Source organism: Trachurus trachurus (assembly GCF_905171665.1).
Source record: "Trachurus trachurus genome assembly, chromosome: 16".
NCBI classification, from domain to species: domain Eukaryota; kingdom Metazoa; phylum Chordata; class Actinopteri; order Carangiformes; family Carangidae; genus Trachurus; species Trachurus trachurus.
Genome location: NC_139902.1, coordinates 14,980,275 through 15,006,898, shown reverse-complemented (window position 1 = coordinate 15,006,898; position 26,624 = coordinate 14,980,275). Strand labels below are relative to the sequence as shown.

The 26,624-nt window shown below is 42.3% G+C and overlaps 3 protein-coding genes across 7 annotated transcripts; 1 reads left to right on the top strand and 2 right to left on the bottom strand.

The window, feature by feature from the left end:
• Window position 1: 1 nt before the first annotated feature.
• tmem222a (transmembrane protein 222a) lies at window positions 2-3,705 on the bottom strand. Its single transcript, XM_083989066.1, has 6 exons — window positions 3,571-3,705; window positions 3,205-3,289; window positions 2,765-2,796; window positions 2,549-2,645; window positions 2,328-2,458; window positions 2-1,258 (listed from the first exon to the last, which is right to left on the bottom strand). The coding sequence occupies exons 1-6, from the start codon at window positions 3,687-3,689 to the stop codon at window positions 1,171-1,173; spliced, it is 552 nt and encodes a 183-aa protein (XP_083845192.1). The 5' UTR covers window positions 3,690-3,705; the 3' UTR covers window positions 2-1,170.
• Window positions 3,706-4,521: 816 nt separating this feature from the next.
• On the bottom strand, window positions 4,522-11,947 carry wdtc1 (WD and tetratricopeptide repeats 1). Of its 2 annotated transcripts, none has more exons than XM_083989050.1 (16): window positions 11,890-11,947; window positions 11,128-11,267; window positions 10,819-10,902; window positions 10,645-10,691; window positions 10,335-10,446; window positions 9,661-9,848; window positions 9,357-9,539; window positions 9,134-9,228; window positions 8,888-9,003; window positions 8,711-8,786; window positions 8,517-8,613; window positions 8,237-8,407; window positions 7,911-8,146; window positions 7,429-7,597; window positions 6,543-6,735; window positions 4,522-6,100 (listed from the first exon to the last, which is right to left on the bottom strand). In XM_083989050.1, the coding sequence occupies exons 2-16, from the start codon at window positions 11,191-11,193 to the stop codon at window positions 5,903-5,905; spliced, it is 2,031 nt and encodes a 676-aa protein (XP_083845176.1). In that variant the 5' UTR covers window positions 11,194-11,267; window positions 11,890-11,947; the 3' UTR covers window positions 4,522-5,902. The 2 variants fall into 2 exon arrangements, with proteins under 2 accessions (XP_083845176.1, XP_083845177.1); XM_083989051.1 differs by having other exon boundaries at window positions 11,788-11,919.
• Window positions 11,948-13,774: 1,827 nt separating this feature from the next.
• cep85 (centrosomal protein 85) lies at window positions 13,775-25,612 on the top strand. Of its 4 annotated transcripts, none has more exons than XM_083989049.1 (15): window positions 13,775-13,920; window positions 14,875-14,934; window positions 15,060-15,191; window positions 16,388-16,449; window positions 18,228-19,021; window positions 20,040-20,170; window positions 20,327-20,444; window positions 20,582-20,767; window positions 21,236-21,388; window positions 21,500-21,654; window positions 21,781-21,898; window positions 22,572-22,622; window positions 22,706-22,813; window positions 22,911-23,154; window positions 23,644-25,612. In XM_083989049.1, the coding sequence occupies exons 5-15, from the start codon at window positions 18,302-18,304 to the stop codon at window positions 23,805-23,807; spliced, it is 2,148 nt and encodes a 715-aa protein (XP_083845175.1). In that variant the 5' UTR covers window positions 13,775-13,920; window positions 14,875-14,934; window positions 15,060-15,191; window positions 16,388-16,449; window positions 18,228-18,301; the 3' UTR covers window positions 23,808-25,612. The 4 variants fall into 4 exon arrangements, with proteins under 4 accessions (XP_083845175.1, XP_083845174.1, XP_083845173.1 ...); XM_083989048.1 differs by having other exon boundaries at window positions 16,388-17,548; XM_083989047.1 differs by lacking the exon at window positions 16,388-16,449.
• Window positions 25,613-26,624: the final 1,012 nt, after the last annotated feature.

The following is a 26,624-nucleotide window of genomic DNA, read 5'->3' as shown; positions in this document are numbered from 1 at the left end:
AAGGGAAAAATGTTTAAAAAAAAATTAAAACACAAGAGTATAAATTATAGCAGGAAAAAAAAGTGATTCCATGCGAATGAATTAGTCAAATGATGAATTTTATCGTAAGCTTTTGTTCTGACAAAAAACAAACAAAAGAGGCGGCAAAGACTGCTCACTCCAGCATCAGTCCCTCCTCATCTGCTCCACTCTGGGAATAAAGGTTCCCGTATATTGATGAAAAAGGTGCGTGGTTCCCTTAAAGGTACAGAGGACGATTAGGGCGTCCACAGTCTGTGACCTACACCGCAGTCAGGAGATGTGAAAAATGCCTACAGCACAGCACAGCACATTCAAAGTTACAAAAACACAAACACTTATGTGATGAAGATAATACAATAATAAATAATACTCCTTTAGATTGCAAAACAAATCAATCAAGTAAATCAAAGGTAATACCATAATGTTATATTGCTCATAGTTTGTATAAATTAGCAGACTTATGACATTCAAGAAGAAGAAGATGCATGATGTGAAAGCATTCAGTCTCTGTTTGGAGAATTACACAATACATTAAAGAAAAAATAAAGTACACACAATAGAGGGAGGAGGACATTTTACAGAATGATATCACTATTTTTCACAAGTGGGTCCTACATCATTTTATCTTTGGTAGCGTATCATGTCTCTCAGACAAATAACTGATGAATACATTTCAGCATTACGGTTTCTTGGTCCACTTTGAGCCCATTCATCACTGAATGTACAGTAGCCGGCCTGGAAACACATTCATCATTTCCATCCATGAAAAATAAATCACTGGAACTCACCAGGATTGCTCTGTTGTGGTGAACTCTTCCTTCAAATCCTGTTAATAAACTCAACAAAAACACAGAGCCCTCTGTGTGAAAAATAGTGTTGAATTTTGAGGATATTATAATGTCGATACCATTACACTTCTTACTCATTCACAAATACATAAATAACAAAAAAGTTTGTTCTTTTTTCATTTAAAAACTACCCACAAACATCACATTTTTGCCCTTAGTTACCATAGATCACTACACACGATGGAGTCCTTCATTTAGTTTTTTTTTTTTTTTCAAACAAATGTCCCATCACATCATTCACGTCAATGATAATGTATAACCAACCAAGTCCATGAGTCCTCCCATTGTGCAGCTTGCTCCATTACTGTAGGTTGAATGTTAGGATGAAGGTGGCAATGACTCCACACAACATGAGGAACGGGAGCCAGGTCTTGAGGAAAGCTGCCCAGCTGAAGGATAAAAAGAGGGTAACGCATGGTAAAGTACAGTCATCACCAAAAACCTGGATACTGAGTGACTGTGTATGTGTGTCTGTGTTTATGTGTGCTTGTGCCATTTTTGGACAGAAAATGGCACATTAGGTGTGCTAAAGTATAACATGGTTCAGTCTCTTTACTCCCACAGGCCCACAGCTCCCCCTCCCTGGCTGCACCCCAGCCTACGTCCTACTGTCCTTTCCACCCAGTCGGTGCAGGGAGCCCCAGCAGCGAGGTGACCTCCAGCGGTGACACAGAGGGGAGCGCGGCTGTCAGTGATGAATTACACGACTCGGCTTCTGTTTAAAAGACTCCTGTGTCGTGGGAGTGTATGTGCAGAGGCAGCACAAACTGTGACGCCAGCGCTCTCTATGTGGGTCAGCAGAGAATAATGAGGGAGGCTCTCTGAGCCATATGTCTCTTAATGCTCAAGAGCATCCAGCAGCGGAGCAATTTAACAGTTTCTCGTGATGCTTCAGGTTCTCTCCACTGCCAACTAAACCACACCTCTCGTACGCTCGTGTGTCCCGGAAAAAAAAGGTCACCCTCCCTTTCTGCTCCCTTTTTCCTGTTTCACTGTTTGTTTGTTTGTTTTTGTTTGTTTTTCCATGTATAAATCATTGGTCTAAGGACAGAGGACCTGATATGTACGTATCAGAAAGATTATCAGAAAGAAAATCCAGAACATGCAAGCAAGTGTTCACAATCAAGTATGCAAATTGCTGCTGTTTCAAGTACGGTAAGTAATAAAACTGATGTCAAAACAGATCTGCTAAATGAAATGAATGTGATATACATGCTATAATGCAAATTAGCCACTGTTTTATTTGGTAAAATTATGTTGTGATGTTAAAATATTACTGGTCAGTAGTACAGAAGAGGACGAGCTGTTTCGTGTTTGAAGAAAAAATATGAAGTACTTCTATGCCAAAGGTCATAGGTACCGGTAACTAGAGGACTATGGAAACTATGGAAAAGATGCCAGGTAGGGCTTTAGGTTTACATTCATTATTCAATGGCAGCAAGACGTTAAAACACTTACCTCACGTGTTTTCCATTAATGAACGACAGCACACACAGGTTCATCATGTTCCAAGATGTGCTGTTGTCGTAGCGCATAAGGTTGAGGGCCATGGCAACGTGGGAATGGCAGTTGTCGAAGCATAGATTGTGCTTCAACGATACAGAAAGAGTAGATATCATTACATGAAGATTAATATGGAAATATCTGCAGTAGCCTAACAATACCAAACATTGTCTTACCGGCCTACATTTGTACTCCTCTGATGCATCGCTCACTGCTTTGTCCCATGTAGCAACCCCGTTACCACAGACTTTGTCCACATCAAGCTTCCAATACCTGCGTTATAAGGTACCAATCAATCTGTGTATTCATCTCAGTGGGTGACTTGGTGCAAGCTACTTATTGCAATACCATATCCAATATTTCCAATACAATATTTTGATTAATAAACTTACTTTGTTGGTCGACCAAAGCCCATATTGTCCTCCTGTGAAAAAGTTGAAACGTTTAATGTAGAAAGACATTATACTAATATTTTACCAAGATAGTCCGTAGATTGGTCAAACTGGCACATGTTGGACTTTTGTTGACATTTGTAAAACCAGTGGATGACACAAATAAAATTAAGTAACTATACTTATTGTGAGATCCAGATCTGAGGGGTTTATCATTACTGTGTTAAAAATACAACATAAATGGGCTGATGGGCCACATATGATGAGGAAATACATCTTGAACACCCTGAAGGCCACTACTCCGAGTCCCATTCATAATGAGTTCAACAGCACAGATGAAATCTCAAATTAAAGGTTTGCATCTGAATCTATCCCCATAACATAGGCCACAGTGCTCATTAATAGATCATTGATTGACTATAAACAAAAGTGACACTCACCGAGACAAAGTAGGATCCTGCAAAATCTCGTATGACTCCAGAAGAGGTGCATATCCCCATGTGACCAATGAAGGGAAGCAGCCACCTGCAGGATGCACCCAACAGAAAACACAGTGGTGTGAGTATGACTGTGCTGTTTATTATGCAGCATCATGTTGATTCATTATTATGTCAGAGAACACACACACACACAAAATGAAATATTATCATAAGATTTAAGCAGCAGTGAATTCACGTAAATCTGTTTTATTTCATCTGACGTCTGCTGCATAATAATAACAACCTGTCGAGCAGGCGGTGTAAGCTCTTCTCATATCTAACGCTAAGCTAACAAGACCTGGACAACAGCGAGCGTTAGCTTCTTACGATAAAATAGGAATAGGTGTCCAGACAACGCAGAAGGGGTAGCGGCTGCTTTTCCTGTCGCTTTTTACGAAATCGCCGTGGTAGTTCATCTTCATATCGACATCCTCCGCCTCCGCCATCACTGCACGGAGTTCAAGCTGGAGAGACGACGGACGTACGACAGTGACGCACTGACGCACGGAAACGCGCCGCGCGGCCGTCGCCTCCCCCGCGGGTGAACCAAGGGTCGGCCATTGAACGCAACACCGTTTCACAAGTGTGTTTCTACCGGTGTAATTAGGACTGCTGTGTCAAGGTTACACAAACTGTCAACCAAACCAACAATATGTATATGTCATTTGTAATTATGTGTGAGCTCTGCTATTTATTTCGTTTCATTATGGGATGTCACAGAGCTGTCTCATTCCTGATGATGGATGAGGTGTCCCATTTGAAGTAAAAGAGGTGACCACGGATGTTTTTCTACTTTGTGTCAGTCATACAAGAAACAGTTTTGACAAACATGTACCCAAAATGATATTTTTCTCGTCTGGGGACTTTTATTAAATCTCCTATTTGTCACAGGTTTTAGTAAACACTGAGCTCTATCAGTGTAACCTCCACTGCTCCCAAGAGCTGGGTCACCTCATTACTGCAAATGTATGAGCCACGAAACACTTCCCTAACTACTCATGCTTATGATGTACTGTGCTCACATTTGTTGCCTAATAGTCAGCAAAAGCAGAGAGTAGTGCAGACACTGATGGATGAGCAGGATACTGGGAGGTTCATAGCCTCGCCTCAGTACATCTTCACAACCTAGTTAGCATTGCATCATTACTGCTGCAGCTGTTGGGTAATCATTACACTAAGAGGACAAACAGTTCATTATTATTATTATTATTTTTTTTTTTACCTCTAATGGAACAAAAAGTACAAGAATACAGAAAATGTGGTGTTCAATATTTTTTTTTTAATTTTTCACTTTGTTTGCAACAAAAGTTATTATAGGATTCCTCAAAGAAAAAAACAGAGTATCTCAAATTAATGAACAAAGTAAAACATATGAAAGCCTAGTGTTGCATGTTGTTGAGGACCCATTTCTTAACATTCGCCCTATTAGAGGGCGAAGAAGACCTAATGAGCTGCTCAGATGGGATGGCTCTGTCCTTTTCATTGTCCACAACAATGGTCAGAGAAGCCTCATGCAAGCAGGACTGAACACCTGACTGCAGCAGAGGCGTAGTGCTAGAGCCACGCAGCTAGTAGGCAGGAACCCTATTGCCACCAAATACGTAGCACCTAGTTGGCATATACCATAAAATTAGCATCTGTGTCCCACGTACACCCAACAGAAGTTTCACGCTGACATTTCTTGCCAAATGACATTTACAATCGATGGGACTTAATTTAAAACAAAAATGGTATTAGAATTTTTTTTTCTTTTCTTTTTTTACAAATATTTCTTTGTCAATATCTTGTTGATCTTGTCAACAATCTATTGTGGTAAAACCTCTCAACTTAAAGGAGCACAGTATGCCAAAAATGATGGGTCAATGTAACAGAAAACAAACATTAATCCTTGGCTGCTGAAATCATAGATGACAACCTTTGGCAGAAGAAATCCATTTTTTTTCTGAGAGGTAAGAACTAAACAAAGCTTGTAAATACATTTCATTGGAGCAACTTCACCAGCAACTTCCACAACTTGGAGATCTGAATTATATCTAGGCTTGTGTGACCAAAACTCCAACTGAAAATATGATCAAGTCTAACTCAGAATCAATGACTTGGGTGTGCAGCCTGTCTGAGATGAGCGGGCACTGTGACTCTTTTGCTCCGACTGTGGAGCAGACAGGAGATGCGACAAAGCACCATCTTCTGGTCTGTGATCTGATCCTCCATGGAGGACGCTGTGACTGTGAGGCCACTTGGACCTGAAAATAGGTCGCCCGACCGTAGGCTTCTCCTCCAACATAAACCTGAGGAGGGATAAGTGCTGAACTCCTCCTTCTGCATGAGAAACTGGGGGAGTGACGTTGAAGGTGCTCTCCTCAAAGGTGCCCCCGCCCCTGCCATCACAGGGCGGAGGGAGAGGGCTGAGGTGTTGTTGGTGCTTTGAAGGGGGGGGGGGCGAGATGGATGTTGTCTCCACCCTCCATGAATTCCTCTCCCCAAAAGTGGTCTCCACCGGTCCTTTCTCAGGACAGGGGAGGGCGATGCATAGTGCAGAGATGTGACATGACATTCACTCAATGTTTCTGTCAGATAGAGGGGGAAATTAAGATTCAAACAGGAGCTGCGAGAGTGCTTTGCTTCCTACGTCCATTCTGCAGAATGGCTGACAGTTTGCTTAGCTTGGCCTGCACTGCACTTGTCCCTCTGAGCTGTCTTCATCATCTGAGCCTTCGGGGCCAACACCACGCAGGCCTGTGATGCGATAGCCCATGTTGAGCAGCATAACCTCGAGTGGATCTGCGTTCATACGCCGCTGGTTCGCTTGAGCGGCACCGTCCATGTCCTCCACCACACGCCCATTCTCGCACTCCATCTGGACCATGAGAGAGCATAGAAAAGGGTCATGGAAAATCTGGTAAAACATATCAAAACACACACACACATACACCAGTCCATCTCAATAAATTAGAAATGGAAAAGTTTATCTATGTCAGAAATTAAATACATTATAAAGATCCATTACACACAGAATAAAACATTTCATGTCTATTCATTTAATCTCTTTTAATTGTAATGATTATGGCTTACTGAAGACCTAAAATTCAGCATCCCCCAAAAATTTGAATATTACTAATTAAAAAAAGAAAAGAAAAAGCATTTTTAACATAGAAATGTTGGCCTTCTGAAAAGTATCTATAAGCAAACAATACTTGGTTGGGGTTATTTGACTTGAACGACTGAAATGGACTTTTCCATGATATTCTAATTTATTGAGATGCACCTGTATATAAAAACACATATTCTGAATTGTTTACCTCTGGTCTTGGGTTCCATAATCGAACTACAGGGTCGATACCACTTGTAGCCAGGAAGCAGTAGCTGGGGTGGGGCTGCAGGCAATTGACTATGGACTCATCTCCTTGCAGGATCCTCACCAGATTAGTCGTCTCCTTTTCCCAGATAAAGAAGGAGCCGTCGTCTGAGCCACTGACAATGTACTGCCCTTTGCTGAGGAGAAAAGGAATTACTAGGAATTAGATGATTGTTCTACATTAAACCTTTGTCACAGAACAGTTGTTTAATTCAACACACACACATGCACACACACGCACACAGGTGTGTAATCGGGACTTCCCCAAGTCTGCTGGGAAATATGTTTCATCGAGACACTCTGATGTAAAAAGATTGGTGGAAACTGATGTTTGTGTCATATGTGCTATATTACAGTTCAGTGGCTTTAGTTATTAAGCCTTTGAATGACGTTAGGGAAGAAAACCTTTCTGTTAAATAACAGTAACGTGTAGTTTTTCATGTATCATGAAACATACAGTACTTCATCTGGCCAGTACAGTACAAAAGACCAAGTCTTGTTGTTTAGTGTCAGAAATGGTAAAGTCTGTATCACAATCACATAACGTTATCTGGAACTTAACTAAACTAAAACTACACAGTGTCATGAGGTTCATCAGAGTACATTTTAAAATGTGGAGCAAACAGTCATCTCTTGTATGCAATGTGCTCATGTTAAGACAAATGTCCCTGTATTGAAACATTATGACTGTTGCACGTTACGACTTTAGAGTGGATATTTTAAACATTACTGGTAGATAAAGTCCTAGAAGAGTAAATTAGGGAATGAAATCAACTTTTCAGTCCTTGTGGTCCTCTTCCTTGAGTTGCAGAGCTTTGGACTCTCCTCACCTTCCAAAGAAGTTGGCCTCCTTGATGTCGGTGGTGGTGTTGCAGTGGCCACAGTATCTGTGCTTGTAGTCGAAGCTGCGCTCCCTCAGCACCAACTCATCCTCCGGGATCGACTCTTTCCGACTGAATGAGTGGAATCTGATGGAGCTGTTGGCTTTTTTATCGTCAGCTAACAAAGAAAGATATTAAAACGTACAATCACTGAATCTCTCAGACATAATAACAAAGAAAGAAAGATTGGTTACCAATACAACGTTGCTAACATATCACTCAAGTTTCTATGTATGAAAAAAACAAAACTGATTTGTTTTAGCTTCTATGAAACTCTCCATTTCCCTATTGTATCAGTGTATATACTTTATTACTTAAGGGTGGTGGTGGCAGCAGTGTGGTTTGCATGTTTCCAGATCCAACTGTGCAGACACTTGTCTAAGCAGCGAGAGCTACTGCCATGTACCGTACTGTGATCTTCTCTTTCATACCTGATTCTGTCTTGGAGAAGAGAGCAGCTTTGATGTCTTTATCCAAGGCGTCGCAGGCACTGCTGTGAGCCTGCTCCGGAAACTTTCCTTTGAAATCATCCAAACACTCCAGAGCCTCGGTCACGTACTTCAGCTCAAACAGACACCGTGCCAGTCTGAAATGTGCTTTCAGGTGGCCGGGGTTTAAAGTCAGAGCCTTCAGACAGTCCCTGAGGGCGTCGTAATGGTCTCCATCCCTGTGAATCACACACGTACACACGCATTAATTGCTTTAACGGCCTTCGGGAAAAAGACGACGAGCTGTCTGATCTGTAGTGGTGGCCTACCACTTCCGTTTCATGTAGGCCGCGGCCCGGTTCCCGTACAGCATGGCGTTGCAGCTGGCCTGATGAATGCTTAAACTGTACAGCTGGATGGCCTGTGTCCACTGCTGCTGTGCAAATGCATCATTAGCTTGTTGCTTTATCTTCTCCAGGTGAGGAGGGAGCTCAGTAGAACTAAAATGAAGACAGTAAAAGCGACAGCTCAAATGTGTGCACTCTCAAACTTTTAAATAATCAGTCTGTGTCTAGAAGCAATCGCTGATATAGTGTTAAAGGGAAGTACCTGGAGCGCATCTTGCTTCCGGCAAAGCGAATATGGCTGGTTGGCAGGTGAATACCGTTGGAGACGCCATTGGTTGTCTTTCCATTTTGCACATCTCCTGAGAAGCGAATGTATAAGATCCCATCAAAATTATCTTTATATTCAATGCATCTCTAATGGGCAAAACTCATTTTTAAAGGATTGTATAAACCTACCTGTTGATGACTGGCACTTTTTTGGAAGCAAGAATGTGTATGGCCTCTGTTTAAATGTCAAGTCAAACAGATACACCTGGAAGAAGCATGAACATAAACAGATAAAACAAACATGACAGCACAGACCAGATGCACATACTCCTCTGTTCATCCCTTGTTTGTTTTCAGAAGCGTTACCTGTTCCCCACCCATGTTAACAAGCAGCTCCGTGCCATCTGGACTAAAGGTGACATAGGTGGCCACCAGGACCCTCAGGCGGTTATTGTAGTCTGGGAGTTTTACCGGCAGGTGCCCTGAAGGATTCAAATAAAATGTGACATCATTCAACATCCTTTAAGTCACCTTCCTGATGCCATTTCTCCATAAAAATGGTAATGTAGCCATTATATAAATCTGATATAAGCAATTCTGCCATATACGCACCTGCAACATAATACTGCCCAGCTCCATCTGGAATTGGCTTCTGCCTATCACAGAACGTGTGCACAGCTGCTGATGTGCCCTGACTCATAGATTTCCTGTTTAAGAAAGAGAACAATTTAGTCAGAACCCAGTTGAACAGGTGTGTTTCAAAACACCACACATTAGTGGTTGTTTAATAATTAATAGCACGGACTGACATAAAATAAAAACAATTCCAACCAACCTGTAGTTGTGAATCATCCTGATGTCATAGAGGCGTACAAAGGGACCGTTGGCTCCCACGGCCAGGTAGTTGTTGTCCCGTGGGTTGACGGCCAGACACTTGGCCTCAACCAGCTGACCACAAAACTCTGTCAGGTCGATCAGAACCTCAGAGCGTTTACTGCTCTCCCGCAGGTCATACTGTCTGTAGTGGACAAGGAGAAAGTGAATGTATTATTAACCTGTAGCAAAACTGGACATTGCTGCATCTCTGAAATTTGCACAGCTCAAGGTAATTCAATCCATGTGGATCCCCGGCCTCCGACCTGATGATACCGTCCTCTGCGGCGCTCCAGAAGGTGTTGGGCCACATGGGCGCCGTGGCGATACGTTTAACCCTGTTGGTGTGATCAGAAAACATATGGATGGTTTCCTTCGCCGTCAGGTCGTGCACGTGGACCTTTGTGTCGGCTGCGCCCGTTACCAAAATTCTGTCCCCGGAGTGAGGGAGGAACTGTATGGACGGACAAACAGACAATAATTATCTGATGAGCACACATAAAATGTCCTGTGGTAAGGTGTTTTTCTAAGCATAAAATAAATAAGTTATTGCCAAGAAGAACCAAAGATGAGGGCCTTCACACAATGTGACATGTCACTCGATAAATAGGCAACAGTGCCACCTAATGTCCAGGAAGTGAACTTGTAACAGAGACGACTTTTTTTTAATGACAACAGACAGGGTGAAGTAAGGTAAACTATTTGCATGGGATATATTCAGATATTGAAATAAATCACAGAGTCCAAGTAAGATTCAGGTGTTTAAATAGATAAAATGCGTCTTTCTCCATCTGTACACAAAACCCAGTAAGGTGGGCTCCACTGTGGCTGTAAATAACACTGAGTAGATGATTGCTGTCCTGTGTGAGTCTTTGTAGCCGCTGTAAATTAGTTCCCATCTGAGATTCAATTCACCCACCTTCCCATTGGTCCTCCTTACCTTAACGGAGAATATGTTTGCTGCATGACCTGTGTGCATAGTTGTGAGCTTCTTGTGTCGGAACGGATCCCAGATGATGGCATGTTGATCATCTGAACCTGAGGCCAGTAGACTAAACACAAAATAAAATAATCAGGACAAGTGGAGCAATCTTTGTACAGTCAGATAGTCATTTAATTTTGACATATAGCCCCAGTCATATTAGGCCTTCACATTAAATCCAAGACTTGTGTCATAGTTGTATGGTGTGATCCCAGGTCAGAGATGGAAAATTATAAAGTAGGTAATATTTTAAGTTTTGAAGACTTACTCTCCTCGCTCATTCCACTCCAAACAGTTCACACAGCCAGTGTGGCCCTGTTGACATGGACAGTATGTACGGTCAGAGAAAGATATAATACACACACAGTAGTATCCCACCAGTCTCCCTTCTTTTCTACAGCTCTTTCACCATCTACACATGCACACAGACCGACACACTGACCTGAAGCTCAGCCTCCAGACCAAGTCTCTTGATGAAGGGGTCGGTCACATGGTAGAATCTTTGGAAGCCTGATGCTTTCTTGTCCTGAAGTGTCATGAGGTTCATTAAAACAATTTTAGATTTAACATGATGTAATATGTATATTATAGAGTCACGTGTTTGAATAAACAAAACAATGACAGGAACCACAGGCACTGTCACACTTCTGCACAAATTAAATGGTAGAGGTTAATAGCCTTGGGTGAGAATCTATTTGGGTTGGCTCCACCAAAATCAGCTCATAATATGTTATAATATCCGTTTACTCACCCTGATCTGCCTATGCAGGATATCTCTGGTGATGTTGACAGCCGTCATGGCCTCACCACAAAACATAAATTAGGGTCTGGGCTGGAGGATCCAGGGGTCAGAGCTCAGATGACATTTACTCTGTGTTTCTTGAGAATAAGCTGCACAGGCGTTAAAAACAACATCAAGACAGGGCAGAGAATACATCAATCACACGGCACTGGTTATGTGTAAAAGAGTAAAAGGTAAAGACAAGTTGATCATACGTAGACATTTAAATCATCAACGCATTATGGGATCTTTAAAAATAGCTGAAACATAACAACGTTAACTTTGCTCACTCCAGTGCCAAACACTGGGTCAGCTCCCGTCACTGAGCACCAACAAGGCGAGTTCAGCTGCTAACTAGCTAATGCTGCAGCTATGCAGCTCTTTCACTGTAATAATCGGAGGACAATGTCGCGAAAACATTGAGCATTATGTAAACGCCAAAGCGCTGTTAGCCTGTCTGAATCGCTAGCCACCTGTATAGCGGGCCTTTAAGAGACCTGTCGTTCACCGAGTAGCTGGCGTTAGCGAATCTGCGTTTACCTTTTGCTAGCTAAACAAAACGTCCACATCATGTAACGTCAACATTTGCAACGCTTTCATTTCAATTTGCGGCTGCTTCATAAATCTCACCGCTTTCCTCGAACTAAAGAGGCTTCTGTCACGAAATGTCCATTAAATAAACGTAATAAATCATACTCTATGTGAGTTTGTTGACAGGATTCTCGCTAATACCTTCTCTGACTTGAACACAACCCTCCTCCCACTGGCACATCACGCAACTTTGTTCCGCCTGCTGAAGCACAACAAACACTTCCGGTCTGAGTTCATTTCAAAATAAAAGCATTTACCGCACCAAATTGAAACTGGTATTTGCAAACATTTCATACTACAGAACAAACAAAGCAAAACGACTGTGTAGTCTAGCTATACAGTGTTTTGAATTGGTTCAGTGAAAACATAGCACAAGACCAAATTATATGTGACCGTACTTGTTACACAGATAGAGAATTATGATATGGCAGAAGATCAGGTGTATCATAACAGTGAGGTGAAAAAAGTACTAAATTATTTTTTTTGCTTTGGCATTGATAGTGATGCTTTTGTTGTGATTTACTGTATGTGATTCTTTAAAATGGATCTTAGACCCAATAGGTATGTATGAGAAAAAGCCAAATGCAAATATTAATGGAACAATTTATTTTTTGAACTGTTTAAACATATATCACTACACATCCACTGTTATGGCATGCCAATGTGAGACTGTTTATGATGTGTTGTGTGTGGTATTTTGTCTTTTGGATAGACAGATCACCCCTGGCCCTTAAATTTGGTTAAGTGTTCAGTGTTTTGTAATTGTTTTTTGTTTTGCCTTTTATTTCTGTACTAAAACATGAAAATGTATCTATAAATAAAGAGTAAAACAAGAAACACACACACATCATAGTGTTGCATCAGAAAACAAGCCACTTTGTAAGCAGACTGGATGAATGCACAATAAAACATTTAGTGGGATATTCCTATGATAGGCGCGCAAGAAATCTCAACAGTGACTGTAATTAGGCTACATTCTATCTTAACTGTATGCCCTTAATTAGTGATATATTAGACATAGTTATATATTTATTGGTGACATATTCATACATGGATATTCAGCAGTAGGCTACAATAAGAGAAGACAGAAAATGTGTATAATATGTTCTTGTGGTAATGTCGCTTAACATAAAAGGCCTTACATGTTTTATCTTAAATGTCTTGATACTATTTTCAGACTGGATCTTAATGCAAGTAATAAATTATCTTAAAAAATAAAACAGATGTTGCAATTTGTACTCCACCCATTTAAAAAAAAAAAATCCTGACTCATGCATCACTGCATGGTGGGCGAGGTTACAAAATGTTATCGTGGATGTCCCAACTACCTACAACAAATTGGTGTCAGCACTGTGGTCTTTTCACTGCTTTGTCAACCACAGCTGATTCTGTGTATGAGCCAATAGCGTCACTCAAAGTGAAAAGCGGAAGTGTTTGAATTATGCCAATGGAATCGATGCAGGCTTTTAAACACGTATTAAATGGTGACAAAATAGATTAAGAAGAACACAATTGTTCCTTATTTAGTCCACTGCCGTACAATGCTTTGCAATACACTGCCTAACTATAACAATGACACAGTATTTTTGTATTAACTTCGCAATTATATATCTCAATGACACTTATTGTTCTGTGGCCTAATTAAATATGTGTTAAGACTGTAATTGGGTTGGAACACCTCTGAAGCTTTATTTTCTAGGTTATTCCAGCCATCTCAACGCATCTTGCTTAGGTTGGTTCGTTTTGTGTTACACCGCTGATATCTGGCCATATGATAGAAAACGAACCAGGTGGGTTTTTTCGGTAACACAGGCTGCTTTACTTTAAGTATAAAAGTCTTGAAAACTATACTGCGCCAGTTTTTTCGCTTGCAGTTTGCGGATGTAACCTATTAGTCGATGTCCCCCTATTTGCCAACCCCCACCCCTCAGGCATGAAAACCTCAAACGGTGTCGGAGACGGCAAGCCGTCGGTGTTATCGAGCGGGCGGTGCTGTGCGGTTAAACGAGCGTCCACCACCGTCGTGTCTCATCGGGGTTCAGTGCCAGCGGAGAGGAACCGTTGCTACAGGCGGAACAACAGCAGCAGCAGCGGATGGTTCAGATTCAGCTCCGGTTACCAGGCTGAAACCGAGATTTGTTACTTCATTCTGAGTTCATGTGGAAACAAAAGGTAAAGTAAAACCTTAATGTCAGCGCCCATGGCATGATATGTTAAGCTACACCACTGTAAACACGAAGCCTTTTTAGAAAATCGTTACGTTTAAGGTTACGTCCAAGCTGAGCAGCAAACGGCACGGCGCTGTGTTAGCTTAGCTGTGAGCTAGCTTGTTAGACGGAAACGGATTTGTCATGGATTAGCTCAATGATTAATTTAACAGCGCAGTGCATCGCAGTACAACAAACGTGAACGTCAAAGAGGACAAAATCACATAAAAAACAACAACACACTGTTTGAAAGTCGCATTTAGCTGATATCGTAAAATTCCTTTTAAATTTAATTTGGGCCATTAGTCACGTTTAGCTGCTTTAGCTTGCCTCGGCTCGTTAGCGAGTCATTTCCTTTACGAATTAGCTGGGGAAGGGATTAGTTTGTAATAATAACCAGGCTGCATCTCAAGCTGTATGTTGCCTTTTGTAATCGGGATATGCGCTTGCCAAAACGATGTACAACTTCCTGTAGCCTCTTTGGGACATACATGTTTGTGTAACAGATTATGTAACGCTAGGACATGTGCTCATGTTGTTATTTTCGTTAGTGCTCAGAAAAGTCCGTGGAGTTTGTTGTTGGCAGGCTGAGGGGGAGCAGAAGAGTGTGATAGGCGAACAGATCAGTCATTAGTTAACAGCTGTCGAGTCCGGTAAGCTCTGGATGTTCAGGTCGTAATATACGGTGTGTAATAGGGGCGCCTTTGTTCAGTGGACATCTTAGTCTGGGGGTCATCATGAAAGCCTACCAGCCTCCTTCAGTGTTTTCTCAACCAACTAAACGAATAGGTAAGAATAGTTGATCGCATTGTCAATAGTTCCTGTTCAAGTTGAAAGGGTAAACGTCAACCTAAAGGACATTGGAGTATCTTATCATTGTCTGCCCTATCTGATTGTCATTTTCTCCCATCTGTCACAGGTTACATTGTCTCATATGGAATGACAACCTCACAGAGATATATTGACTCCAAACCAGCGGGTAAGTTGGCTGGGGGGAAAATGCATAAACTACTGTGTGTGTGTGTATGTGTGAGTTCAGCAATGATGTGTGTGTTGATGTGTGCTCTTCTGTTGCTGTTGTCCTGTTTCACAAATATACATTAGCTCGGTTTGCTGACATGGAGTGGCAAACACCAGCTGTGTCAGAGAAGTTCCAGAGCCGTTTTGGCCGCCGTCCTGGAACATCGGACAGTGGGGACACTGGTCTTGGCACCTCAGCATCTGACAGCACAGAAGGTGATGACTTTTGCTTGTTCTCTTCCCCTGCCCTGTATTGTGTAACAGTGTTTTAAAGGCTGGCAAGTCCCAGCTTGCACTCACAGCCGGAGGTTGAGTGCTGTAATGCTGGTTGAGGTTATTAATTTACTGCATTCATGCATTTGATAGGATATCTGTTTAAAAAAAAAAAAGATTGTTTGTCACTGGGCCTCAGTGCTTTTTGCTGATTTGAACATTGAGATCAATCATATAATGAAATGAGAAGCCACACACGAACGTCAGACTCAGCGGACTCAGTGGAAAGACTGTCTTCAAGTTTGAGCTGTTGTTTCTTAAGCTATTTATAGAGTTTAAAATGTTCATGATCCACTCTGTCTGCTCGGGAGATTTGCAGAGGTAGATTAGAGTCTTAGCCAGAAGTGCCCTGGGGCTCTTGTGCACCCCGCTGGTGTTATGGCTAATTGGGAGGATGGGGTGTTGGGATACTAGGACTGGACAGCTAAGTGAAAACTGGATCCATGCCTAAACACGAATATCCCTTTGGAGAAATTGAGAAATCCTAGTGGACACGGTTTGTGTATGTACTATATTTAAAGGACTACACACACGTGATTGGAAAAAATAACAGATGCTCGTATCAGGATGGTTCCATGTTATGGTTGACCAGATGGGATGGGTGGTCTCCGGAACAACAGGAAACACTGCAAAAATATTTAACTGAAAAATCCAAGGTGAACCAACAACTCAGTTGAGGTTGAGCTTCACAAAGATGATATTCATGCCCTCGCTGCCAGTTGGAAACATTTCGTAACGGCTGCAAACGGGTCACTGTTTTTTGTTTCTTGTGTTGGCTTTAATGAAAAGAATCCCACAGTCCTAAGGATACCTTTTCATACATATACTCATTTTCTATTCATAGGGAATTACACTAGTAATCTCATGTGCATCAGCAGTATCCAATAATCCTTATAAACCATGTGTCAGTAAAGATTTAAAGGTTGTTTTATAGGAGCTTTTACAAATGTTAGCCAGATGATGCAGTCCCAGTACGCAGTCATACATAAGCTGCTGAGTGTATTTAATGCTTTCCTTATCACCGTAGTGAATCAGACAATCTGGCCTCCTGTCAAATGTCCAGTCTCTAGAGCTAAACCCTACATCTTAAAGAGAAGGTGTGGAGAATATTAGTGTTACAGATTCATGTTTTCTTTTAGAAAACTGAAACCACTTCTTCTTGCGGTGTCCAGTCGTGTCCAACCCGCCCAGCTCAGGTCTTGTAAGTCAACACTCCTTGAACAATTGAAGCTGCCATTAAATAACCAATGATCTTGATATGTGTTCAGTTTGCAGGATTTTGTCCAAGCCCATGCACTTCTCTGTTGTGTGTGTGTCGGGGTCACTGGATACACTATGGTTATAGCTTCATGTAGGAATGAATGTGCCCTCTTCCAGCAGGCCTCACTTGTTTAGTTAGTCGTTGCCCAAGCTACCGTTGCTGCTCGGTCTTTGTCCAAACACTTAAACTGACAGCAGCGCCTAGCAACATGACAATTAACCCCACTTTTAGCCACAGTAATGACCTGTTGTAGGCAATACTGGATAACATACAATTAAACAGGTTAATTACGGTTGTTTGTTATTAATCAATTCATTTTTATAGTTTTAAAAGTTCGATAATCCTCATCATTTTACTTTGCAAACACAGGAATGTCTGTTGAGCAAACATCAATCAAAGGTTATTGCATAGTAGTTTAGACTTGTTCTAGCCAGTCATGAACTAGTAGAGCCTGGGGGCCGCTATTATATCTGATGTTTTTTTACCTTCTTGAAAGATTGATGGTATTTCCACAGTATTCTTACCGTTCTACTAAATATTATCTCTCTCTGTGATTGCACAGAGTTTCTTGTTTTTTGGGAAGGGGTGGATTTAAATTAGCAGGGAAAACATTTCTCATTCAGCCCTTGACTTTGGGTGTACACGTGCATGTTGTCTGTTACAGTGGGAGGAGGCAAGGTGCTTAAATAAGCGGCACCCACAGATCACTCTGTAACATGAGAGGTGGGCTATAAATACCCCTAACCTTTCCTGTGTACGCGTGTTTGTATGTGTTAGCTCAGAGGTTGGTACAGGCTGGTTTGGCTGTCCGAGGACAATACAGCTTTGGGCGCAGGGCTCGACTTGCTGCACGGTTGTTGTCGCTCTCAGCTTCAGGAGGTTGCACCCAGAAAATGCAGAGGACGGACTTTTGTTGTGATTTAAAGCGTTCTGCAGCTCCGCTCACCTCAGTTCAGCTTTAGAGAAAATGCCACAGCTAATAACATGTTTGTTGCCGTTCAGTGAGTGCAGGGTTTCCAGACTTCACCAGGTCTATCAGGTTTGTAACGCCATTTAAATCTTAGTTATGTAACTTCAGATTGTGTCGAGGCTTGTGGCGATGTCTGTAGGCTGCTCGCACAGATTTTGCTGTGTTCTTGAAAATTCTTTGTGAGCATGCTGCTTCAGAGGTCTCCGGATGAAGACAGTTTAACAGCAGTTGGGCATGTTGAAGTCTGTGATTTGGGTGTGTACTGTAAAACAATCTGAGGGTGCTTATCTCAGAGTGTGGTTAAGAAGACAATTAAAAAAATTTAACAGGAAGACTCTTAATTCAGCGGCACTGTTAGAACAGAGTGTTGCAGTGAATTACAACGGTCTTCTATCTAAATTTAGAGACGTAGCAGGTAATAGCAGCTGTATCAGTGATATATTTTATACTTTATTTCTTTTTAACACAAAGCTTTTACCCTGCTCGTTGGTTTAAGTCTATTATAAGCCATTTCCCTGGGCTGAATCAGTCAGAGCCAGTTAATTCTTTCAGTGGTGACACCTCATCATCAAAGTAGGCCACCCATAAACCCTGCTGCATCTACTTTACATCACTGCCTGAAAATAGGGAAAACTGCCTGCAGTAGTGCTCCAAATATTCAGCACTGATTTTAACAAGGTGCATCTGTACAGTGAATCGTGCAAGTTCCACTGTTTGTAATCACGTTTTTTTGTTTTACTCCTGAAAGATTTCTGCAGTTCCAGCAGCAGCCCCTCTTTCCAGCCCATCCGCAGTCAGATCCCCATTCCCACTGCACATGTCATGCCATCCACGGCCGGATCCCCGGCCTCGAAGCCCCAGTCCTGTGTCCAGGAGGACGGCCTGTCCTCACTTGAGGGTCACAGGTCTTCGTCTGCCTCCAGAACTCCAAGCGGCTCCACCTCGAAGTCTTCCTCTCTCTCCAAATCAGCATCTTCACCCAACTTGGATGCTCAGACCGGCGTGGGAGGCGACCCCACGGGGCCAAAACCAGACTGCCTGAGCCGCTACCGCAGCCTTGTAAATGGGCTGGACCATTCACTCTTCCCCTCAGATCACACACGGTTAGATGACGGCCAGAGGTTTGACACTCCTGCTGTGGAGCCTACTCTAAATCAGTCAGCCCTGCTGGGGGGGCTGTGCCCTGATGTCAGACTCCGATTACAGACGAGCGGGATTAGAGACAACCCAGACTGTGTGTCTGACGCCTACAGGGGAGGCATGGAGCACAGCTATAAGGTTCTGCCCGAGGCGAGGCCCGGAGTTCCCGGCACAGCAGAAACCTCTAATCAGAGGGGCAGTCAGCCTGGTGCAGCTGGATCCACTGGAGTTTATGCGAGCCCTCTCAGCCTGCAGACACAGGCTCTGCTGAGGGAGCATTCGGGCTCCATGGGTTACGAGCCACTGCGGCAGGACAGATGTAGTGATATTTCCAGCTGGCAGCAACAACAGCAACACAAGCAGCAACTGGAGAGTTTACGCTTGCAAGTGGAACAAATGCAGGTAAGCATTCATCCCGCACAGAAAAAAAAAAAAGCTTAGGAAATCAAACCTGCGTTTTGGTTATTTTTGATTTGTATAACTGTCACTGGCGTTTTGGGCTCATAGTTTAAAGGAAAGACATTCATGTCAGACGATACCTCTACTGGGTGGCCAAACAAATTCTTCTCTGCTATAATGGTCAGACTGACTGTTGATAAAAGTTAAAGCCCATGTTATTCAACATGTGGGCTGGTTGTTATTGGTTGACATTGTAATCTGGCCAGAAATGCAGTGCGTGACATATATATGTAGGTCAACATAGGAAAAATAACGTTGAACCAAATTTAAGCCTGAAGGCATACAGATGCCTTGCCCTATTTCAATCAACCACATTGAAATCACAAGGACTACATAAGACTTTCTGGTCTCTCTTGTTGGCTTTATTAAAATAGTTCTATCTTACATGTGCAATTCAGAAAATCATGTGCTTGCTCAATGAGAAAAAACTCTTTGCTGCTTCAGTTTTGCAATCTTTTAGAAACTGTCAACATAGTAGAAAACCGTGACATGACACGTCTGTCATTTCAGCACCGTTTTGAGTGTTCATTTCCTCTGTGGCAGTTACTGAGTGAGTGACTGCTGCCACTTCCGCACACTGCCTGCTGACTCATTTACACTTCATCACTCCAACAGTACTATAAGAATTAAAACTATATGAATGCTCCTGAAGCTGTGATTTATGTGTTGTATTCATTCATCCGTTGTGCTGGATGTGTTCCTCAGTTAGACAGTTTGCTTCACTGTGTGCTGGAAGAAAAATTGTATTCACACAAAAGTATCTATTACTGTCGTCAGGTGGTTTTGCTATAAAAACAGTTTGACCTTGTGTCAGGGTAACTGAGGCAAGCGGTAGTCTCTGAGCTGTTTGCATTTAGTTTGGTGCAAATATTGAGTTGTTGATGTCAGATGTCACCACCTTTGCATATTTCAACACAATGCAGCTATAATCGTCACATCCACCTTCATCTTTTTGTTACAGTTAATGAGTGCTGGAGTGGGTCAGTACCCACCTCTGTACTCAAACCCTGTTCACGCAGAGTCTGGCAAGTGGGACGCTCTAGTCAAAGCCAGTGAGAGTCTGTTAAAGGAGAAGGAGCTCATCATAGAGAGGCAAGTGATTCTAGTAATTATACGATTCAATTTGGGACATTTAATGGAGTAATTCTCTGATGATAATGAAGCTCTTATTAGTTTTCTCTGTACTAATTTTGGTAACATAAATGTCAGAGTTGACTGGTTTATAATACTGACTATTTTCTGATACAGACAAAAGCAGCACATGGCCCAGCTGGAGCAGCGTCTGAGGGAAAGCGAGCTGCAGGTCCATGGCGCTCTACTGGGCCGAGGGGCTTCTTATGGTGATATGTGCATGCTGAGGCTACAGGTTGGTGAAAAGACACTCTGTCTCCTAAAAACAAACCCTCGGGGTTACACTTTTTAATACTGTCAGCACCCTTACAAAAACAATCTACCCCCGAAGAACTTTCACCGACACACTGGTATCACATGGTGACCTTACAGGAGGCCCAGAGAGAGAACGCCTTCCTGAGGGCGCAGTTCACCGAGCGAACAGACTGCGTCGCCCTGGAGAAAGCGGAGGCAGAGCGCAGACTGGGAGCAGTCGAAGCAGAGACACGTCGACTAACTGACAGTTTGAAGGAGACTTGTGAACGACACGCAGAGGAGATGAAGAAACAGGAAGAGAGGGTTTGTCCTTGCCTAACACTTCTTCCTTAACGTACAAAAACCATTCACGTTGCCTGTAATTAACCTCAATTATGTGTGCAGACGTTTCTGTACATTGTTCATGTCGGTGATGAAAGGAGGCTGTTAAATTCTCAGATTTCCCAACAGCTGCTGTTATAGAACATTAAAATAAGACCCAAGGATGAATCACAGTACAGGAAACTTTTCACCCCCCACAGGAACAGAGATGCTTTAAAATCACAGTACATGAGTAGATCTTGTGTTGTACTTCTAACTGTCAGCTTTAACAAGTTCCTTTTAGAGTTGTCTCGCAGAGGAAATTGTGTGAAAGCAGTTTATCTGAGGCTAACGTATGGTTGTGTTTTCCAGAGCAGTTTCTCACAAGTTTTCTTGCTCATTATGCCAGCAACACCTATAACAGTCAAGGCATGTTATCCCACTCACCACATGCTACTTATATGTATGCAGATCCGCAGTCGAGACAAGCACATCAACAACCTGAAGAAGAAGTGTCAGAAGGAGGCGGAGCTGAAGAGAGAGAACCAGCAGCGTATCGAGACTCTGGAGCGCTACCTAGCTGACTTGCCCACCTTGGAGGACTACCAGAGCCAGAACAAGCAGGTACTTCATTTCATCCCTTCATCATTCCTGTCTGCTCTGACTCACTTGGTTTAAAGCGTTGAATTCATTAGAGGTGAACATGTGTTTTTTTTTTTCTTTTTTAAATAACAGCTCCTGGAGGCTGAACAGCAGGCAGCCCAACTACAGGAGAAGGTGAAGGAACTGGAGGTCTGTGTGGAGACAACACAGTCACAACTGCGGGAAAAAGATGCACAGCTAGAGGAGCAGAAACGCAGGGAGAGAGACCTGCTGACCACCATCACAGAGTACGTGCAGACATGTGGTCCGATCACGGCGAACAGTGTGCCTAGTGGGCATGTTTGTTCTCTTATCACAGTGTGCACAGACTCTGTGTATAATGCGTCCTGTGTTTTTATTTTCATCCCCTTCAGTATGCAGCAGCGGGTGCAGCAGGGCCTCGAGGACGGAGCCCGACTGCCTTCTCTGGATATCGATAAGCTCAGAGTAGAGAACAACGCTTTGAGGGAGGAACAACAAAGACTCAAAAAGGTCCGTTGTTCTTTATAGGTTCTGCGTGTCCTCTCTGAAAAAGGTCGTCTGTGTACACCTGATACTGAACGCTCCAAGAAAAAAAAAAGAAAAGAAAAAAGAGTGGTTTAAATTACAGCTCCCAAATTTGAATGCACAAATTGTTCTTACTGTGGAATCTAATAGTTGCTGATATCCTCGACCGCAAATTACTTCAACTGCAGAAACCTTCATGTGACAGAGTGAGCCTGGAGGAAATGGGTGTTCAGTCAAATTTGAATTAACAAGAAGTGCTTATTTATCTGGAAGTACGTCTCTGTCTCTGTGTCTTGTGGTTAGATTTCACAGCAGCAACAGTTCATCAAAGGGTAGAACATTTTCATCTCCACTTAACACATTCTCTATAGTGTGTACTGTACGATGCTTCAGCTGCGAAGCAAACGCCTCCACACTATTCACTCAAAGCCTCAGGGCACAACCTACAGAAGAGTGAGACGTAACTTGCATTTCCTTGATGGGATCTGGTTTTATTTCCCAACACAACACTGTGATTGACTGCAAACCACAAAAGTATAGATCCTGAGCTGTGGAGTTAAGATTTGCAGCAAATGTGGCACAATAAGGTTTATAAGTTCTCATTGTGCTGCTCTACATAGGAAGTAGTTGTTTTAAAACTCAGTTCTTCTTTTGGCAGGTCATTGAGAAGCAACACCGGATGATGGAACAGCTTGGCTCCCAAATCCAGGTGCTTACATTATGTTGAATGCAAGTAATTACTGCTCTGTTTACAGTCTTAGCATTTGTGAGTCATTAATTGTTTGTTCTCAGGCTTTGGAGGAGCAGATTTCTCAGGAAGAGAGCAGCTCTCTGGCTCTCAGAGAAGAGGTGTTGGCCAAAGAGCAGAGTGTGTTGGAGCTCCACACAGCCATGAAGGAGGTGAGTCAGACCGAACCATGAAAGTGTGCAGAGGACATGGATTGCTCCTCGACTGGACTGCTCCTAATTAACTCCGATGCCAACTCCTGCTTTTCAGCTGTCAGCCCAGAACCAAGAACTGATGGAGCAGAATCTGACCCTGCAGGAGCAGATGAGCGATCCAGAGCAGAGGAGCAGTAACCAGGCTTCCTCTGCCCTGCAGCCGGCCGGGGCCCGTCTCACGCAGAGGCTCCACGCAGAGATCGCCTCCTGCCTCAGCGACCTGCGCTCACTGTGCAGCATCCTGACTCAGAGAGCCCAAGGACAAGACCCCAACCTCTCCCTGTTGCTCGGTCTCACATGTGAGCATTTATTATTTTATTTTATTTTTATTTATATTTTCTCGTTTTAGTACAATGCTGTACTGCAGGGGTATCAAACATATGGCCCGTGGGCCAAAACTGGCCCATCAGAGGGTCCAATCCAGCCCGCTGTAAGTGTGAAAATGATACAATAGACAGGAGAGGCATAATATTGTTGAAATTGCACATATTTTTATCAAGAAATTTCAAGCTGTTCATAATAATATTGTTAATATATGTTTTGGAAAACATCTTGATAATGTGCTGCTTTGCACTAAAACAAGGGGAAAAGTTTGGAGTTCTCATTATTTATAGGTTATTATGCCATTATTTTACCGGTCTGGCCCACTTGAGATCAGATTGCGCTGTATGTGGCCCCTGAACTCAAATAAGTTTGACACCCCTGCTGTAATGGTTTGTATTGGGAAAGGTTAATGTTTGAAAAGTTGTAGGACATGAATCATCAGACTCTTGTTTTTGTTTTTCCAGCACCACCACCAGTGGCGGAGCAGCATGAGGACTGGATGAACCCAGAGGTGCTGCAGAAGAAGCTTGTCGAAGCTCAACAGCTCCGCCGAGACGTCGAGGAACTGCGTAATGTAATACTGGACCGTTATGCACAGGACATGGGAGAAAACTGCATCACACAATAACTTGTCACCCGCCCAGATGATGGAGGAGTCCCATTTCATCTCAGAAGCTTCTAAAATGGGCCCGTCGTTCATGCCCAGTGACTGAATGTCAGACAGAGGACTGGATTTTAATTTTCTTAAAATGAGGACAGAGGAAAGCCCAAATGGTTTAGCTTCTGCTTCTCTCGACTGACTGAACGGTGAGTCTCATGCCTGCCTGTAGCTCAGAACCCAACCATCCCCCCGGTGAGTTCATCTATTTCTGTCCAAGGGCTAACAGAAAATAACTTACCTCTAATACTTGATCCTTAAAGCATTGTGTGCGTGTGCGTGTGTGTTTATTTTTAATTTTTTTGTTGATGATATGTTACTGTCAGTTACCAAACAGTCTTATACTTTTTGTTCCACTCCAGTGGAAAACTATTTGTGTAGAAGTCCCACATATGTAATTTATTTAAATCTTTCATTTCCCTCCTGAGGGGAATTATCCAAGAAATGGTTGACAATCAACTGAAAATGTTTTAACCTGTGCTTTTAACTGAATTCACAAGGAAATGTTACTAACATGGTCATTATTTAAAATGGCGAGCACTGTAACATTCGACTCAGCTGTGAGATATCAGACTTAACAACTGAACGGTTCAATACCAAATCAGCTTCTCACACCAACAGGCCTACATCAGTTTTACTACCAAAGAAAACTCTGGTCGGGGCAGTTGTGCAAGTCTAAGGATGTTTGTTTGTGAATGCTCCTCTCTGCTGCAGGCCTCATTCTGAATGAAAACCAACACGTGCCTTTCTGTAAGTTTGCAAACCACAATGCTAATTCATTTTTAGACCAACCACAAAGGGCTGTTTGCAGCAGACTCTTCCAATATGACCTTTTTCTCTCAGTGTGTCAACCAGTAGGATAGTCAATACATTCCCTGACTCTGAATGTAGCAGATATAAACTGTGGGCCGCGTCACAGAGTTCGTGGAAGCCCCCTACACTGTTTTTGTTCCTGGTAGATGAATGAAGCTAAGTAAAACTCATTAGTCGGGGTGATCTTAGTCGCGTCTGCTCTGTGTAGATGAATACCGTCACAGTATACTGTACATTTCAGTTGGTAACGGCTTCGAGAAAGTGGTTTAAGTGTTTGATAAATGCCTGAGAAACAGTGTTAATAATCTTCAGTATTATTTATTTTTTTGTTTGCATTGACAACTCCGTGTGAAAGCGTTTTGGGTCCTCTTAATGCGTTGCTGTAATAATGTGCTAATGTTGTTTTAGCAAGCAACAACAATGTGTAAAGGTCCCATGAAGTGGCTTTTAGATTGTAATTTTCTTCTGTGGTGTTTGCGATGAAATAGGGCCAGGCCATAGTCAGTCAGGCAGCAGTCACTGAGGATAATGAGCTTTCTTCAGGGGAAAGAGGTTCATGTTTTAATCCCACATGGCAGTGATGATGGGAGGGGTTGGCTGGTTCACCCCGAAATCACTGACCACATTGAACTTGATGGAATTTTATATTTGCCGTGTGTGCGGGATAAGCCATTTAAAAATAAGTTGACACTTTACACGAAGAGTAAGGGATTTTAATTAAAGAATATGCAACAATGACTTTTTGACAAATTATACAGAACAATACACCCAGGGACACACAAGCCATTTTTCATTTCATGGGACCTTTAAACTCTAATAGCACAAGATTTATCTTTGGAAAGTCAGGTTCCGCATGCCTTAACATCTCAAATGTTTTGCGAAAGGGAAAAAGATGTTTATATTTTCATACCTTTGTCCTTGTTTGTATTTGCATATTTTAGAAATAAAGATTTTCAACATTTTGTTTCGTTTTAAGTCGTTTTTGGATTTTATTTCATTGTATTTAACTTTTATAGGTTTGTAACTGTTATTTTCATTCTCTCTGTAGTACAGAAAACCAGGACTAGCAGCCTTCTGTAGCTAGGGAGGCACTGATTCAATACACTGGATCCGCAGGGGCCCTGGTACTTAGGCAGATCAGGTATCAACCTTGAAACAATCGATCCACAAAAAATGCTCCACTCTTTTCGTCAGTAACATGAAGCATCATGTTTCAGAGGAGTGACGTAGCAATGCTTGTTCTCATACCACATAGAAATGATCCAAACGACCTCTGCAGCAGTGAGATTTACCGATTTGACTTTTGAAAGAAAGTATTTGAAGGGAAAGTTTGATCAGTGTTTATTGTTTGTTTATCCTTAATTGGATCTCCATTAGTTGCCAAAATGGTGAAGACTATTCTTCCTGGAGTCCGCAAGACCAACAAACAAAAAAATAACTTTAAATTAACAGTTAACAATAAAGTAAAGCATCAGTTTCTCATAAAATAAAAGTAAAAATCAATTCAAGGTTTAAAAAAAAAAAAAAAGTTTTTACCCAAAACAGCTTTTTTAAAGGGACAACGAGGAGTTTCTATTTGGTTATAAAAAAAAGTCTCACGTTAATGTGGATGAATCTACGCTACCCACACTTGTTAATGGGCCCATTTTCGATAAATATATCGTTTTTAACGTTATTTTGTTATTATTAGTGGTTGTGGAAATGCTGGTCAAGCCGACCAGCGTTTCTTTACTTTCGGTTTCGTGGCGAGTCATGAGAATAACGCTGCCGAATCGCCATTTATGGTCGGAACTACGACGGTATGTGATCGTCTTCGAACCTCTGACTTGATGAATGAAAGCATGAGTCTGTCTTGCGCCGGTCAAAGAATTTCACGGTGCGCGCGGAGGCTTTTCCAAAACTCCTCGTTGTCCCTTTAAGCCTCCTGTTCAAACAAACATTACTATTTAGTATTAGATAATCTGGAAGTCTATT